Source organism: Pristis pectinata, chromosome 19 (assembly GCF_009764475.1).
Source record: "Pristis pectinata isolate sPriPec2 chromosome 19, sPriPec2.1.pri, whole genome shotgun sequence".
Taxonomy (NCBI): Eukaryota; Metazoa; Chordata; class Chondrichthyes; order Rhinopristiformes; family Pristidae; genus Pristis; species Pristis pectinata.
In genome coordinates this window covers 20,712,150-20,729,583 of record NC_067423.1, presented here as the reverse complement: position 1 = coordinate 20,729,583, position 17,434 = coordinate 20,712,150, and the positions used below count along the sequence as shown (strand labels likewise).

The following is a 17,434-nucleotide window of genomic DNA, read 5'->3' as shown; positions in this document are numbered from 1 at the left end:
ACAAACTAGATTACAGGGATATGTGTTAAGGAAAGAGACACCAGCTGTGGTCAAGAATGAGGCATAGGGAATCTGGTGTAAAGGCTCTCTGGAGCAGGGGATTGGGGGACAGTTAAGGGTGTTTAGGCAGGTAGTCCACACATCTACACTGGCCCAGATGATGCAGATGAAGATCAGGATGCTTTCATAACAAAGCCATTGTGAATGCAGAAGATTATATGCACATTGTTAGGCCTTCTAAGCCAAATGCAAGAGATGACTAGGAGTGTGGGCAGGTCCAACTCCATGGTTTCACAGGAGGTCGTATGAAGTCAGACCATGACCTCCACACTGGAGGTGATGAACACGTTTTTGCAAGGGCTCAAGAACATTTTTATTAAACATCACAGATATTCCCTTTTTCCTATCTATCCATCCCTCCTGCCACCTTCTTTGCAACTTTAAAGTTACCTTTTATATCTCTTTTGCAGTTCTGACAAAGGATCTCCAGCCTGAAACATTAATTCTGCTTCTCTTTCCACGGATGCTGCCTAACCTGCTGAGTGTTTCCAGCATTTCTGTTTTTATTAACTGATGTTCACTTATGATTGCACCATGTCAATTCCATTCCCAACTGCTCAGATAATGAAGTCGTCCTTGCCAGCACATAACATTCCAGCAGGGCTGCTAAATGGCAAGTAATATTTGAGCCATATAAGTGCCGAGCAATGACAATCATTGTGCAATCATAGACAAACGTCTTCACTTCTGACAAGTCATGGTGGGAGATCATTGAAGTCAAAGACAAGGGAGATATTGTCAAAAAAAGCCTTGGTGACTTACTGTTTTGTCATCTTATAGAATGAAGATTGAGAGGACATGTTTTTGTCCTGGATGTTATCAAGCTTCATGAGCATTGTTGAAAGAAAATGTGCCATTTTCTGTGGAATACTCAATCTCTCACCTAACCTTGGAGCCACAATATATAGCTGGTCCAGTTGAATTTCAGTTCATTGATGATGCTTAGAATGTTGATGGTGAAGAGTCAACCATAGTAATTCCACTGAGTATCAAGCAGTAGTGGTGAGATTGTTAGATATGGTTATCATCTAGCATTGAATCTCTTATTTGCCATTTACGTTATCTACACGTGAGCATGAACTGTATCAATGTTTGAGGAATTATCAGTGGAACCAAACACTGTGCAATCATTCATGCACAACCCTACTTCTAGCCTTACAATGAAAGTCATTGATAAAGGAACTGATAATGCTTGGGCCTTGGATACTGCCTGAGGTGACAGACCTACAACCACAACCTATTTCATCTGTATTAAGTGTGACTCTGAGCATTAATTTCAACTTTATTTGGGCTTTTTGGCACAACTTTCAGCCAAATCTTTTGCTTTGCTATCTCTGTTCCTAGAAAATGTCTGAGCATAATTTTTAACTCAGTCAACTAAAGTATAAAGTTTAATTGAAAAGCATAAGAAATAGAAGCAGCAGATTGCATTTGATCCCTTGTGCCTACTTTGCCTTTAATAAGATCATAGCTGATTTTTCTACCCAGTGTCATTTTCCTGCACTATCCCCATAACCCTTGATACCTTTAATATACAAAAATCTGTCGATTTCTGTTTTGAATATACACATCCCTCAAAACTTTCTTGAGTAGAGAATTCCAAAGATTCACTATCCTCTGCTTGAAGAAATTTCTTCTCATCTCAGTCCTGAACATATTATTTGGTGTCTGTGACTTCTGGTTCTAGACACGCCAAACAGGGGAAATATCATTCCCACATCAAGCTAGGTAAGAATTTTGTATGTTTCAATGAAATTAGCTTTCATTCTTCTAAACTCGAGAAGACAGCTCCAGTCTGATAGTACAAATCACGTATCCCATGTATCAATTTGGTAAACCTTTACTGTACTTCCTCTTTCTTAGGTATATTCTTCCTTAGGTAGGAAGACCAGGCTTGTACGTAATTGTCCAGGTGTGAAAGAGTACACAATTTTACCAATAAATGATACATTTTGCTGCAGAATAATAATAATAATGCAAAAACTTCTTTTCATTTTGCAACAAATAAAACTTGAAATGCTGACAGCCAGCTGAGAAGGAACGGAACTTGAATTATCTAACAAGTATAGGAACAGGAATATCTGAGCAAATCATATCACCTGCTTCAGCATTCTGGCTGACCAGTATCTTGATCCCATTAACCTGTCCTGGTTCCATAATGCTTAAAACCATAAACTAATAAAACTATCAATCATACTACATAAGTTTTTAATTATTGTCCATCTCAGATTTCTACCACCCTTCGTGTGAAGAAATGTCTTCTGACGTCATCCCTGAATAGCCTAAATGTTAAAATTTATGCCACTTTGTCTGGGCTTCCCAGGCAGAGGAAGTATAACCCTTCTGTCAACCTTCTAATTCATTCCATTATCCCCTCCAATGATCCCTTTCCTTCATTCATTCTATATTTTGCTCCAGCAGCAAAACTGTTCACTGATTCGCATAAAGACAATTTTCCTTAATGAAGAGATTTGCTTTAATAGCTAGGATAAAAACAGAATATGCTCAACAGGTGAGAAAACTGTGGAGAGAAACACAATTAACATTTCAGGTCAATGACTATTTCATCAAAACCAGAAATGTAGTCCTAATGAGAGATCACTGACCTGAAACATCAACGTTTTTCTTTTTTCTGCTTAGTAATTCTAATATTTTCTGTTTTTGTTCCACATTCCAACAGTAGCAATATTTTGCTTTGCAACACAGGTTGGACAATCAATGGAAAATACAATTTAGGAATGTTTAAAACTAACAGGACCACAAATGACAATACAACTAGTTAATACCAATTTGTCATATACCTACATAATTGTCTATAATTTCAATTTACAAGTCATTAGGAGATTAAATTGAGCATTGCCAATATTTACATTTCTTTGCCAATAGATTATTTTATTTATTTTGATACAAGTCCATTTGTAAATAATTGGTGACTGTAGAAATACCGCACAACCACAATGATGGAGATGGCCAATGAGCTTGTTACCACAGAGGAATCTTTAGACTAAGCAGAATTGTGCAGCTAAAGAGACGGGCTTATTCATCACTATTAGTGATTAATGGTGATGGATTACCATTAATGGATTAATAGACATTAGTATGTCACCATGAGACATACTAATTGTAAGGCTGAATTTTTGTACACCGTATTCAATAAAAGGTTCCTGTAGGTAGGACACTGCTAATGAGTTTCACCTTCTTACCACAAATCCTTCTTTTCTTGAATTTCAAGTTTGTAATGTTTAATTGTGAAATATAACTGTGTCATTAACAATGCTGTCAAACACATTTAGTTACTGTTGAGTGATGCTTAGTTTAAATTCAGGCTACAAGTCAGCAACATTCTGACTTGCCAGAATGACTGCAACTCCAACAATGTGCAAGAAAATATGCACTCCCAGGTCAAAGCAACCTGTCTGAATGGTATTCCATCTACTGTGCACATTCATTCCATCCATCACTGGCACTTCATGGCTGTTGGGATCTACAAAAAAATGCTGCAATAACTTATCAAGGTTTCTTTGCCAGTACTTTTTAAACACTTAACCTCTCTCACCTAAAAGCATTAATGCAGCTGGATTATGGGAGCAGCACCAGCTGAAAGTTGTTCTTTAACTCATACATGTTGTGAATATATTGGCATTCCTGTATCGTTAGGTTAGAATACTAGAACTCCTTATCGAGAGACTAAGGGAGTACCTTCACAACATGTAGCAGTTCAAGAAGCTGGTTGGCTCATTGCCATATTCACAAAGGCGACTAGGAATGGGCATTAAATGCTGATCTTGCCAGCATGCCTATTATTACAAGAGAATAAGAAAAACTTATGTTACTGAACAAAGGTATTGTAAATAATCTTTTTTTTTTTACAGAGTTTGCACTTGAAGCCAAGCAAAATTTGACATATATAGAATGTTCATAATTCAGTGCATGTCATTAGAAGAAGTTACAATAATTTGAAAAGGCTACATCTAGTTAAAAATATTCAAATAGATTTTCCTTAGTTTATTATCTGTTGGGATAGCTTATGGATAGCTTATATATTCCAACAAAGGGAATACTCTTTTAATTGTATATGCTCTTTTCTCTTACTGGAAAGTCTAGAACGAAGCTACATAATGTCAGTCTAAAGAGTTGACCTTAAGGACTGCCACGAGGATAATTTCTTCTCTAGAGATTGTGAATCTTTGGAATTTTCTATTAAAAAGCGCTCTGTATACTCAGTCATTGAATATACTCAAGAAAGTTTGATGGATTTTTGCAAATGAAAGGAATCAAGGAATATGGTGTTAACACAGGAAAGCGGGCATGATCCAGTATCTAAAGGAGATAGCTTTCGCAGATAAGGTAAAGGAGAATCCAACGAGATTCTATAAGTATTTTAAGAGCAAAAGGTTAACTAAGGAGAGAATAGGTCCTCTTAAGGATCAGTGGAGTAATCTGTGTGTGGAGCCAAGGAAATGGGTGACGTGTTAAATGAATATTTAACATCTGAATTTACCATGGAGAGGGTCATAGAGGCAAAGGAATTAAGGAAAATGAATAGTTATATATTGGAACATATCCACATTACAAAAGAGGAAGTGCTGGCAGTCTTAAAGCATATTAAGGTGAATAAATTCACAGGGCCTGATCAAGTGTATCCTAGGACATTGTGGGAAGCTAGGGAAGAAATTGAAGGGCCCTGGCAGAGATATTTGCATCATCTTTAGCCATGGGTGAGATACCAGAAGACTGGAGGGTGGCTAATGTCATGCCTTTATTTAAGAAAGGCTGCAAGGATAAGCCCAGGAGCTATAGGCCAGTGAGTCCAACATCAGTGGTGGGAAAGTTACTGGAGGGGATTCTGAGAGATAGGATCTACCAGCATTTGGAAAGGCAAGGACTGATTAGGAATAGTTAGCATGGCTTCGTGTGTGGGGGGAAATCATGTCGCACGAATTTGATTGAGGTTTTTGAAGCAGTAAGGAAGAAGACTGATGAGGGCAGGGTGGCAGACGTTGTCTGCATGGTGCAACAAACAACCTGTGGAGGAACTCCGTGGGTCAAGCAGCTTCTGTGGGTAGAAAGGAATTGTCAGTGTTTCAGATTGAAACCCTGCATCAGGACTAAATGGAGAGGCAAGATGGCCAGTGTAAAGAGGAGAAGGGGAGTGGTGAGACAGAAGTCTAAGGTGGACTGAGGAGGGGTGTAAGATGATAGGCAATTTGCACTAGGTAGGGGAGGGGAGTTGGGAGACAGTGGCAGGTGTATGAGAGATGGAGGCTAAAAAGAGGAAAACAAAGAGGCAGATGGAGCATGGTGGAGGGTGGGGGGGGTGGGGGTTGAGGAGTTGATTGTGAAGGTTGGAGACAACTGCTGGAGGGCGATAAGCAGGAACACAAAGGGCGACCAGTGCTGAACTCTGATAAGTACTGGAGGTGAGAATGGGAACCATTATGAGAGAGGTGAATGGCAGATGGAAGCAGAACCAGAGAGGGGACAGGAGGGGTTGGGGGGAGGGAAGCCTGTGGGTGAACTGTATGTGTAGAGGGTGGATGGGACTAGGAAGGGAAGGGGGATGAAGAAGGGTGATGTGGGGCGGGGGGGTATTTAAAGGAAAAGGGACAAAAATGGAAGGTCTGGAAGGAGACAGAGAGAGTGGGGTAAGGGGGAAAGATCCCACCAGAGAGAAATGTTTACCTAAAACAGGAAAACTCAATATCCATGGCACTGGGTTGTAGACTATCCAGGCAGAATACAAGATGTTGTTCCTCTAGTTTGCATTGTGCTTCACCCTGACAGTGGAGAAGACCGAGTATGGACAGGTCAGTGTAGAAATGGGAAGGGGAATTGAAATGGCATGCAACTGGGAGCTTGGGGTGGCCATTGCGGACTGAGCATAGGAGCTCCTCAAAACAGTCATCCAGTCTGCACTGTGTTGTCTGCATGAACTTTAGCAAGGCCTTTGATAAGGTCCCGCATGGTAGGCGAGACTGGAAGGTTAGGTCACATAGGATCCAGGGTGAACTGGATCCAATTGGATACAAAATTGGCTTGGTGGAAGGAGTCAGAGGGTGGTAGAGGAGGGTTGTTTTTCAGACTAGAGGCCTGTGACCAGTGGTGTGCCATAGGGAGTTGCTGAGCCCACTGTTGTTTGTCATCTATATTAACAATTTAGACAAGAATGTTGTTAACATGGTTCGTAAGTTTACAAATGACACCAAAACTGGTGGTGTAGTTTACAGTGAAGAAGTTTATCTAAGTATACAACAGGATCTAGATGAAATGGGAAAGTGGGCCAAGGAATGGCAGATGCAATTTAAATCACACAAGTGCGAGGTATTGTGTTTTAGCCAGTTAAACTAGGGCAGGACTTACACAGTAAATGGTAGGGCCCTGGACAGTGTTGTAAAACAGAGAGACCCAGGGGTGTAGGTGCACAGTTTCCTGAAAGTGGCAACATAGGTAGACAGGGTGGTGAAGAAGGCTTTTGGCACACTTGCCTTCATCAGTAGGGCATTGAGTATAGGAGTTGGGACATCATGTCACAACTGTACAAGTCATTGGTGAGACCACACTTGGAGTATTGTGTGCAGTTCTGGTCACCCAACTATAGGAAGGATATCATTAGGCTGGAAAAGGTGCAGAAAAGATTCACAAGGATGTTATTGAGACTGGAAGGCTTGACTGGAGAGACTGGGTAGGCTGGAAATACTCACCGTGGAGCATAGGAGGTTATGAGATGACCTTACAGAGGTACATAAAATCATGAGGGGCATAGAAAAGATGGATGGTCACAGTCTTTTTTCCAGGATAGGGGAGTCTAAAACTAGAGGGCACAATTTAAGGTGAGAAGGGAAAGATTTAAAAGGGACCTGAGGGGTAAAGTTTTCACACAAAGAGTGGTTGCTATATGGAACGAGCTGCCAGGGGAAGCTGTAGAGGCGGGCACAATTACAATGTTTAAAAGACATTTGGACAGGTACATGGATAGAAAAGGCCTAGAGGGATATGGACCAAATATAGGCAAATTGGACTAGGTGAGATAGACATCTTGGTCAATATGGATGAGTTGGGCTGAAGGTCCTGTTTCTATGCTATATGATTCTATGACTCCAACGAAAGGCAGAATAGTTTCTCAGAACTGAATAGCCTAACTCCTGCTCCCATTTCTTATGTGATATGGTCTACAAGCAGTGCCCCTGCAAGGATTAGCTAAGCCTTTCATAACAATATCCAGTTTTTGATTTTAAAACTATTTTGATCACAGAATGTATGATAGCTATGAATCTCTGCTAAAAGTCACTGCCACCTTTTATATATTTTTTTTTTACAGAACCTACTGATGCTGTAGAATTCCAACTTTTTCTTTCTTCTTGCTGTGTTTCATTCTCATTAAATGGAATAAAGGACAATAAAATGTTTACTAATAGTAACATCACCAGAGATGAAGAAACAAATTAGGATACTGAATCAATGGTAAGAATGTAGGTTAGTAAAATTTAAAAGTAAGCCAGGAAAGATTCTTAACAAGTGAGTTGGTGGTTAATTGGTTTGGAACTTCAAAGGTGAGTCAATGTTTTTGAACAGTAGAAATTAGCAAAGCTTCATCAGCCTTATTATCAAGACAAACTACTCCATAAAATACAATATTTAATTATTGGTCTTGAGTTATTTACTGTAAAGTAGTTGTGACAACCCACGAGCAGCACTACTCACTTTAAGCATAACACAATGTACGAAGTCTGCAAATATAGAATGGTACTCCAAACAAACAAAATTTGCTTGTATCTTATACCAGCAAAGGAAACCAAAAGGGGCACGTGTAGAAAAAAGTTCTTAGAAATAGTTGATTTTTATACAAAACAAATGAACCTGCATTTACTCACCAACCTCCATGACATCGAGGCATCTCAAATTAGTCAACAGCCAATTACTTAAATTTGAAATGAAGTCACTATCATAACTTAGGAAAATGCAGCAGCTAATTTGTGTACAGCAAAGTCAATAAAGAGCACTGGGATAAATGGTGACTTTGGTAAAGGCTTAGACCTTTGCCAGGCTACCAAGATACTTCCCTGCTTTCCTCAAATACTTTTCTTCTTCTTTTACATCCATTAGAATGCAGAGTTGATTCTCCCTCATCTAAAAATCAACCGCCTAGAAACTGAATCATGCAGTACCATGATTTTGTGATTTTTAATTGAAATTAGATCACACAGTCATAAAGGAAAATTGGGCACTTGCTGTAAGTTATGCTGGGTCTGTGGTTTTCCTTCCAGTTCCTCTGCATGCTTGACACACTAACACTGAGAAACCTGGATATGTAACATAGACCAGAATGTCACTTCCCAAATTCATATCCAAGGATGTGTGGCCCGGGAATACAGAGGGTTATTTATTCAGAAGCTGGCCACCACAGCACTTGTGAGGCCTGCTTCAGCATTACTGAAAGGGAACCTACCTGAGCAGGTACTGCTGAGCAGGTGCTCGAAGCCCACCTCAGTTAGATTCCCATTAAGTAATACATCTTACTTGGATCTCCCTCAGGCCCCCAATCGTCACCAGTTGAGACCCTCACAGACATGCCCCCCTCACTCCAACTACCCATCTTCAATACCCTCCTGAATTCTGATCTCCCATAATGACAGCTCCCCATAATGAGCCCTACTTGGATCCATGGACACTGACATTCTGCCAGCTCCAGGATACTGGCACCCCACTGACCTCCCAATTCAAACCTATCAATCCTTGACATTGTCCCCATCATCACCAACACCCTCTTCCCTTCCCTCCCTCCCCAACATACAACCCAGACATGGAGTCAGAGTCAGACAGTACAGAAACCGGCCCTTTTTGCCCATCTACATTAATCCTGGTTGCCCACATTTGAACTATATCCTTCGATGCCTTGCTTCTTTAAGTGTCAAAATGGACTAAATCCCTCAAAAGTAGATGTTAATTAGTCAATGTCTCTCTGTGCAACATTCCTTTAGTACTGTACTAAAATGTACAGTATACTCAGTGCCTCTAAATCAGGACTTGAACCTATGATTTATTGACTTAGAGATAAAGAAGCCACTACTGAGCCACACAGTAGTTTTTCTGAGGAAATGCTTGGTAAATTACTTAACTAAAGTAACCTCCTGAGTTTCTACTGCATTATCGTCATATAAAAGTAGATGGCCGTCAACGTTTACATGGACACCAGCCAGTGCAACAGCAGCTCTCATCAAAAATTCATGCCTTCTACCATATTACTGACTACATCATTGGAATCCAGCGGAACTACCTTCTGACAACAAGAATGAGAGAAAATAGGCAACAAAGGTATTGAAAGGGCAAGTGAGAGAACTGGCCCAAATTACAAATGGCAAACATGGCAGAGTAGCGAGTAGTATTTGGCAAATGCCATGTTCTTCTGAAATCATGAAGCTTTTATTTAATTGACTATACTGCATGTCAGGTGAAGGAAACCCTGAGAAACCCTGCAGCCCAAAATGTATTCTGCTAGATTTGGCAGCACCAATACCAGAAGTGACCTTGTACAGGATACTGGGATTATAGAATGGACAAAATGAAGTAGAAGACATTCTAGGAGAACAAATGCCATATGTCTTAGATTGTAAATACCTATCATAACACCTACTACGGGTATAATGCTTGCACTGGTAAACAATTACACTTTTTACTGAACTGAAATGGAATTTTGCTATCCAATAACATTTTAAATATGTAGGTGCCAGCTGCACTTTCCCTTCCCCTCCCTTCCTGCCTTCCCTGCGCACTCTCTCTCTTTCTGTCTCCCCGCCCCCCAACACCGCTCCTACTCTTCCCATCCCTTTCCATTTCTCTTGAGTGGCTTTTTGGTCCTGGGCCTCTTCCATCAATGGGACTATTTTTTGTTCTCTCCTTTCCTTCTCTGATCCTTCTTTCTCTGCCCTTTTCTGCTCACTTCCCTTTCCTCCCTATCACCTCACTTCCAATTCTTTAATATTACACTTCTGCTTTCCTATCCCCATCTACTGCACTTTCCTCACTCCATTCCTCCACTTTAATACTTTACCCTTAACATTATTTTATTCTTTTCACAGACTTGTCAAAAGTTCCCACAAGTATACCCGCTGAAGTACTGGAAATTGATCTTTCCAGAAACAAAATCAAGCAACTGGATGCCAAAAATTTCATGAATTTTAAGGAATTAGAAATATTAAATCTCAGCAATAATGCAATAGAATACATAAATCCTGGTAAGAACATTCCCAAGTATATGCAATCGTAAATGTGCTATTTTAGAAAAATGGAACTGTATAGTCTGCAAACAATTAAATCCTCTTTGGAGTATAAAAGTACAAATATTTATTTAGATACAATTCTCATTCTTATAGAATCTTCCTAGTTTCCATTCATGTAAATCACAAAGCCAAGAAAGGATCTAGCCGCCTTTGATAAATTTTGAAAATGGTTATGACTAAAACATATAACCTATATATGTAAACTGAAAACAATTGCAAGGATCCATTCTTACAAACGTTGTGCCATTTAGTGGCAATTTTGAAATAATGATAGTGCTTTTCGGTTTGATGAGATGATCAAAACAAATTAAAATTTTAAAAAATCACATGAAATAATTTCCAAGGAAAAGTTATTGTGATTTTTTTTTTCAATTTCAGCTGCCTTTGTTGGTCTTCTCCGTCTGAAGGAGCTGGATCTATCCGAGAATCACTTAGACAACTTTGAATATGGTGTCTTGGAGCACCTCTATTTTATCGAGAGGATAATTCTTACCAGAAATCGATGGAAGTGTGATTATCAGATCCACTACTTGGCCTACTGGTTGCAGGTTCACTACACTGTAAAGTCTGAAGGCCTTGAATGTACAGAGCCCAGTGAATATGAGGGCTGGACTGTGCAGAAATACATTAAAAAATATTATGAGGGCTGTCCCAAAGAAAAGGGAGTAGCAGATTTTGATACTTATGATTCTGATAAGTTAGAAGAGGAAGAAACTAGAAGGATACCTTGACTTGTTAAAGTTTTAAATATTTCATGCTTGCCCTTTAAATAATGACATAGAATAAGTATATAGCCAAATTTCATACAGGCATTACATATGTCAAAATCAGTTTGTTCTAGCCTGTATGGTTTATATTATAGCATTATTAAAAAAATCAGATTACACACATTCCAATTCATTCAAGGAATTTCAATGAGCTTTTTGTAAGACAGCTGTATTGCATGAGAAAAATGATACCTATATCTTATAGTATAGCTGCATTTTTATGAAACCTTGTAAAGTATCTTATTCTTTGTAATAATTTAGAAAGCAGCATGTCTGTAGCAGTAATAAATAAAGAATACACCAGCAAAAGACATTAGACTTTCTAGCCAATGAGCACCTTTGAATGCCCTATTATGTTGTGTTGTCATGATATTGTACCATGCATTGAGAATTTTTACAAGTTGGTTTTCTTTGTATATCCATATGAAGAAACCAAATAGAAAACCTCATTTAATTGCTGTATTGTTATTGATCAATTCAGATCTCTCAGCCAGACCTTTTAATGTATTTGTCTTTCTCTTTGCCCCAGCTTTTGTCTGATTGTCTTAGCTTTTCTCACACTGCCACAGTATCAGCCCCTAATAACAAGTTTTTAACCCTAATCCTAATTTTGGACAAAGTAACCGAAAATCTGTAAAGCTGTAGAATGTTTCCATTGTTAATGGACATGAAACTGTCCACTACTATTTTAACTCAAGTGGTACACTGTGCAGAGCATTAGTTCTGAGTAAAATTCTGAGAGTAGCAAAAAGTGTGAAAGGGACAAAGAAAAATTCAAAAGAGAGAATGAATAGTTTTAATCTTGCATAACTTGAGAAGATCACATTCAAAGCATTTTGCAAGGACACAACTGTTAGTAAAGGGAATTCACTGCCACCTTCTAAAAGAGCAATTAGGAATGGGCAGTAAATGTTTTGCCAGTGACAGCCTCATCTCATAAATTAATGTTGAAAAAATAATCAATGGAAATATTCAAGAGTTAGTAGCATTCAAAAGTTAAAAGCTAGCTTGGCAACTAAAAATCTTGCTGTGAGATTAAAGTGTATTGTATCTTGGTGTCCTTAACTGAATGGAAGATCTTGCATTTTAACAAGGGATAACAATCTGGCAAAGTCTGACAAAATCTTTCAATGTATGTGCATCTTTTTTCCAGTTTCTCTAACTAAAAGCTCCTAAACCACACTGAAGCAAAAACCTGCTGTTATTCTTTCACTGAACAGTCATATGTGTTGTGCACAAAGCACTAGCGACCAGCACAAGTTCAATGTCTTGTATACTTCCATTGTAAGTCCTAATGATATTTTGTGCCTTTCTCTACATTAGTCTTGATGTTGAGCTCTTCCTAGTTCACTCTGATCCAGAATTTCAGCTTACTTCCCAATAGATGAGATGCCATTATTTGGGGAATAACCATCTCCATTTTTGTCCTATACCAGCTATCTTCTTTGCACAACCTGTTCACTCCAAGCTCTGCAACATCACTAATCAATGCCAGGCATTTTGCAGATACTTGTTCAGCACAACTATAAAGCTGTTCTGCTGTCTTCAATACACTCCACCTCATATATTATATATATATATATATATATATATATATATATATATATAGCTTTGAATAATATTTTTCTATAAATATATTAGGAGTAATTTCAATTCATTTTGCTTATATAGTGTACCTACTACACAGTTCCTGCTTGCTTCCTATTTTCCACCACATGGCTTCCAAATGTTTGTGGTTGTGTTATCATTAATTTGTTTATGGTGAATTTTTGCATTGTTTGAGATTTTTATCCCTTTAATTGTTGCGTCATTTAAGTTAATATTTTATAACAGTTTTCATTCTATTGACAATTTTTAAAGCTTTGTAAACATTTTGTTTAATGAGGAGCATTAAAATGTTATACATGCTGGAAAACAGTGTCATGGGATAATTTTAACCAAACTAGGATTGCATCAAACACCTGTTTTACACCCCTCCCAATTTAACTTCAAACTAAGCAGAACCTGCTGATTTTCCTTAAGGATCAAATAAAAGTATCTCAGTTTCCCCACATTGTTAACATTCCAGTGTCCTATTGAATAATAATATGACAAGTGTACTTTGGGCATTCATTCTAGGTCATGTAATAATTCCACCTCTGTTATTCAGTTCTAACTACTGAATGTAGTATAAAGAGTGCATTTAGCATTAAAGTATAAGGAAAGACAACCCTCCTAATCTACATTATTTTAAATGCAAGTTGTTTTGTCATTTTTTGCTTCCGCTATTCTCAATTAGGCTTTCTCTATTTAAATTTTTGAAATTTTGAAGGTTATTTTCCACCATTGCTTTATTGCAAAAGCAATGGAGACAGGTGATAAAATTGGAAGAAACTCAAGAAACAACAACCAAGATTTTTCAGTCAGCATGAAGGAACAGAACTTGGTCATGATCTTGAAGAAAGCTTTTCATAAATATTTAGCAGAATCTATGGCACTATGCAACATTCAGTCTAGTGAAAATTACAGGAAACCTATGGTATTGATAAAGTACCTTAATTCACAAAGTCCCATGTCAATAATCATCCATATATTCAACCATATAATTTCTAGTAGTCAAAAAGTAACAGCAGCACAATAACAGCTAAAGTAAACCAACAGACAGAACTGACAGACTGGGGCATCTAGACCACCCAGGGAGTGAGTGCTGCAGCTGGAAGCTCAAAGGAGATTTCCATTGTTTCAGAAAACCTGGTGGCCAGGAGGACTCCAGGTAAAACTGAAACACAGGGCCCTAAGGTCCCCCTCCCTGCCATCCTCCTGGCTAATGTGCAGACTCTAGAAAATAAAATTGAAGCCTTTAAGACACTGAGGGCCACAGCACCAGTGGTGAGGACGGCAAAGGTTTGGTCAAGGGAGGCAGAGGACCATTTACAGGACTGCTTTGAATCGGTGGACTGGACTGTATTCAGGGACTCATCTTCAGATCTGAATGAATATGCCACAGCTGTCAGTGACTTCATCAAGACCTGCGTGGATGGATGTGTGCCTTTGAGAACATACCGAGTTTGCCCAAACCAGAAGCCCTGGATGAACCAGGAAATTAGCGGTCTGCTGAGGGCTAGATCTGTGGTGTTCAAGACCAGCGATACAGAAGAAGTCTACAAGAAGTCCAGGTATGACCTATGGAAGGCCATTGTGAAAGCAAAAAGGCAATTCTGAATGAAACTAGAGACACAATCAGATGCATGACATATGTGGCAGGGTTTGCATGCCATCACTTCCTATAAGGCAGAACCTACCATATAAATGGCAGTAATGCTTCACTCCCTGACAAGCTCAACGCCTTTTATGCATGCTTTGAAAGGGAGAATAACACTACACCTGTGACAACCCTGTGACCTCTGTCTCGAAGGCCGATATCTGAACGTCCTTCAAGAGGGTGAACCCTCGCAATGCGTCAGGCCCAGATGGTGTACCTGGCCGGGTACTGAAAACCTGTGCCGACCAACTGGCTGGAGTATTCAAGGACATGTTCAATCTCTCACTACTGCAATCTGAGGTTCCCACCTACTCCAAAAGGGCAGCAATCATTCCAGTGCCCAAGAAGCGCAGGGTGAGCTGCCTCAATGGTGATTGCCCGGTAGCAGTCACATCTACAGTGATGAAGTACTTCGAGAGGTTGGTTATGGCTAGAATTAACTCCTGCTTGAGCAAGGACCTTGACCTGCTGCAATTCGCCTACTACCACAACAGGTCTACAGCAGATGTAATCTCACTGGCTCTCCACTCTGCTTTGGAGCCCCTAGATAACTGCAAGACATACATCAGGCTACTGTTCATCGATTACAGCTCCACACTCAACATCATTATTCCTTCAGTATTAATAACCAAGCTTCAAAACCTGGGCCTCTGTACCTCCCTCTGCAAATGGATCCTCGGCTTCCTTATAGGGAGACACAGTCAGTGCGGATCAGTAAAATCATCTCCTCCTTGCTGACTATCAACATAGGCACACCTCAAGGATGTGTGTTTAGCCCATTGCTCTATCTCTCTACACTTATAACTGTGTGGCTCAGCACAGCTCAAACACCATCTATAAATTCACCAATAACACTACTGTTGTTGGTAGAATCTCAGATGGTGATGAGGAGGCTTCCAGGAGTGAGATAGATCGACTGGTTGAGTGGTGTTGCAACAACAACTGATCACTCAACGTCAGCAAGACTAAGGACCTGATTGTGGACTTCAGAAAGGAGAAGTCAGGAGAACACACACCAGTCCTCATTCAGGGGTCAGCAGTGGAAAGGGTGAGCAGCTTCAAGTTCCTGGGCATCAACATCTCAGTGGATCTATCCTGGGCCTAACACATTGATGCAATCGTGAAGAAGGTACGCCAGCGGCTCTACTTCGTTAAGAGTTTGAGGAGATTTGGTATGTCACCAAAGACTCTTACAAATTTCTATAGGTGTACAGTGGGGAGCATTCTAACTAGTTGCATCGCAGCCTGATATGGAGGCTCCAATGCACAGGATCACAAGAGTCTGCAGAGGGTTATAGACTCAGCCAGCTCCATCACAGGCACAACCCTCCCCACCATCGATGACATCTTCAAGAGGCGGTGCCTCAAGAAGGTGGCATCCATCATTTAGGACCCTCACATGCCCTCTTCTCATTACTACCATCAGGGAGGAGGTACAGGAGCCTGAAGACCTAAACTCAACAATTCAGGAACAGCTTCTTCCCCTCCACCATCAGATTTATGAATGATCCATGAACCCATGAACACCACCTGATAACTCCTTTTTTTCACCCTATATTTATTTTTGTAATTTATAGATTTTTATGTCTTTGCACTATACTGCTGCCTCAAACCAACAAATTTCACGTCATATGTCAATGATAATAAATCTGATTCTGATTCTGACCAGTGAATTACCCAAGTTCTGACAAAGGGTCTTCAACCTGAAACATTAACTCTGTTTCCCTTCCCATAGATGCTGAGGTTTTCAGCATTTTCTGCTTCTATTTTAGATTTCCAGCATCTGTAGTTGTTTTTGAATTTCAATGATTTACCTGGACAGCTGAAGGTTTTGTAAAATCTCATTAGATATAGCACTCAACTGCAACAAATATTTTTGTCATTGTAGAATTGATGAATTAGATGCCAGAAGTGATCAAAGAGGCATTTGGATCTTTAAGCAAGCTCAGGAATCCTAATTTACATAAATAATTCCTATGATTTCACATAGGTATGTTGAAGATCTTAAAAGAAAGCTTGGCACAGCACAATTGTATATGCTCCTTTTTAATGAATATGCACAAGTTTAATGTTTATACGACTGGAAAGCAAGAACAGCTCTTGGCTCCTCTTCAATGTAACTAACTGCCTTCAATACTATTTTTACCACTCCAATATCAAATGCAAACATGAATTAAAATTTAAAAAAACTGCAGATACTAGAAATCTGAAATAAGAACAGAAAATTCTGGAAACACTCAGCAGATCAGGCAGCATCTGTGGAAAGAGAAACGGAGTTAACATTTCAAATCAAATACCTTCATCAGAACTTTGGTTACAAACATGAATATGGTCCCTGAATCATCATGTGTACTCTGTCCATTTAAGGCACGTGGACATGATTTTCACCACACAAAAACTCTGAGGATTATAAGGAGCATCAAGCACATATATGGCATTTTCCAAGGTCAATAATGCCTTTATTCTGTCAAATGGAAGGGACTGTGGAGATTCCTCCTCATTTTTTCCTGCCTGTAGAAATTCATCTCCATTTTATATTTATTTCATAATGGATGCTAGCCATGATCCTAACCAATCAAACCATAACAGGGTCAACCTCAGTTCAGATCAGTGTCAAGAAAGGCTCCTGTAGCACAACAAATTGGCTTGTTTTTATACAGATTTGGAGGACGAGCTCCAAACTATCATCAAATTGTTTACTGAGGCAGAAGTAGAGATGGGCCTTACACTCAACATCTGTAAATTGTCTGCCTCCTCCAACAATATTGATCCAGTGCAAGACCACAAATAATGAGCCAGATAATGAGAACCACTTCCCATTTTCTCAAGAACCACCTCTCAGCAAAGTAGCTATCAATGATGAGATTCACCAATGCCTTCAGTGCACTGGCACAGCTTTGAGGAAAATTGTGTTTGAAGATCAAGAACTCAAACCCTTTGATCTCCTGGGCAACAGAGATTCATATCCTCCTATATACTTCTGAGACTTTAACTACCTACAACAGGCATCTCTACACATTGGAGAGATACCACCCATGCTGTTTCTGCAAAATCCTTGAAACCTCCTTGCAAAAAATGTAAAACTCTCA

General features: G+C 39.5%; 1 protein-coding gene across 2 annotated transcripts in view; it reads left to right on the top strand.

Annotated features, from left to right (window-relative positions):
• The window catches only part of lrrc17 (leucine rich repeat containing 17), a 33,026-nt gene extending 20,017 nt beyond the window's left edge, over positions 1-13,009 (top strand). For both annotated transcript variants that reach the window (XM_052034049.1, XM_052034050.1), the window contains exons 3-4: positions 10,137-10,292; positions 10,716-13,009. In XM_052034049.1, the coding sequence (XP_051890009.1) occupies positions 10,137-10,292; positions 10,716-11,068 (509 nt within the window). In that variant the 3' untranslated portion in view covers positions 11,069-13,009. The remainder of the gene's footprint in view (positions 1-10,136; positions 10,293-10,715) is intronic.
• The last annotated feature ends 4,425 nt before the right edge of the window (positions 13,010-17,434 follow it).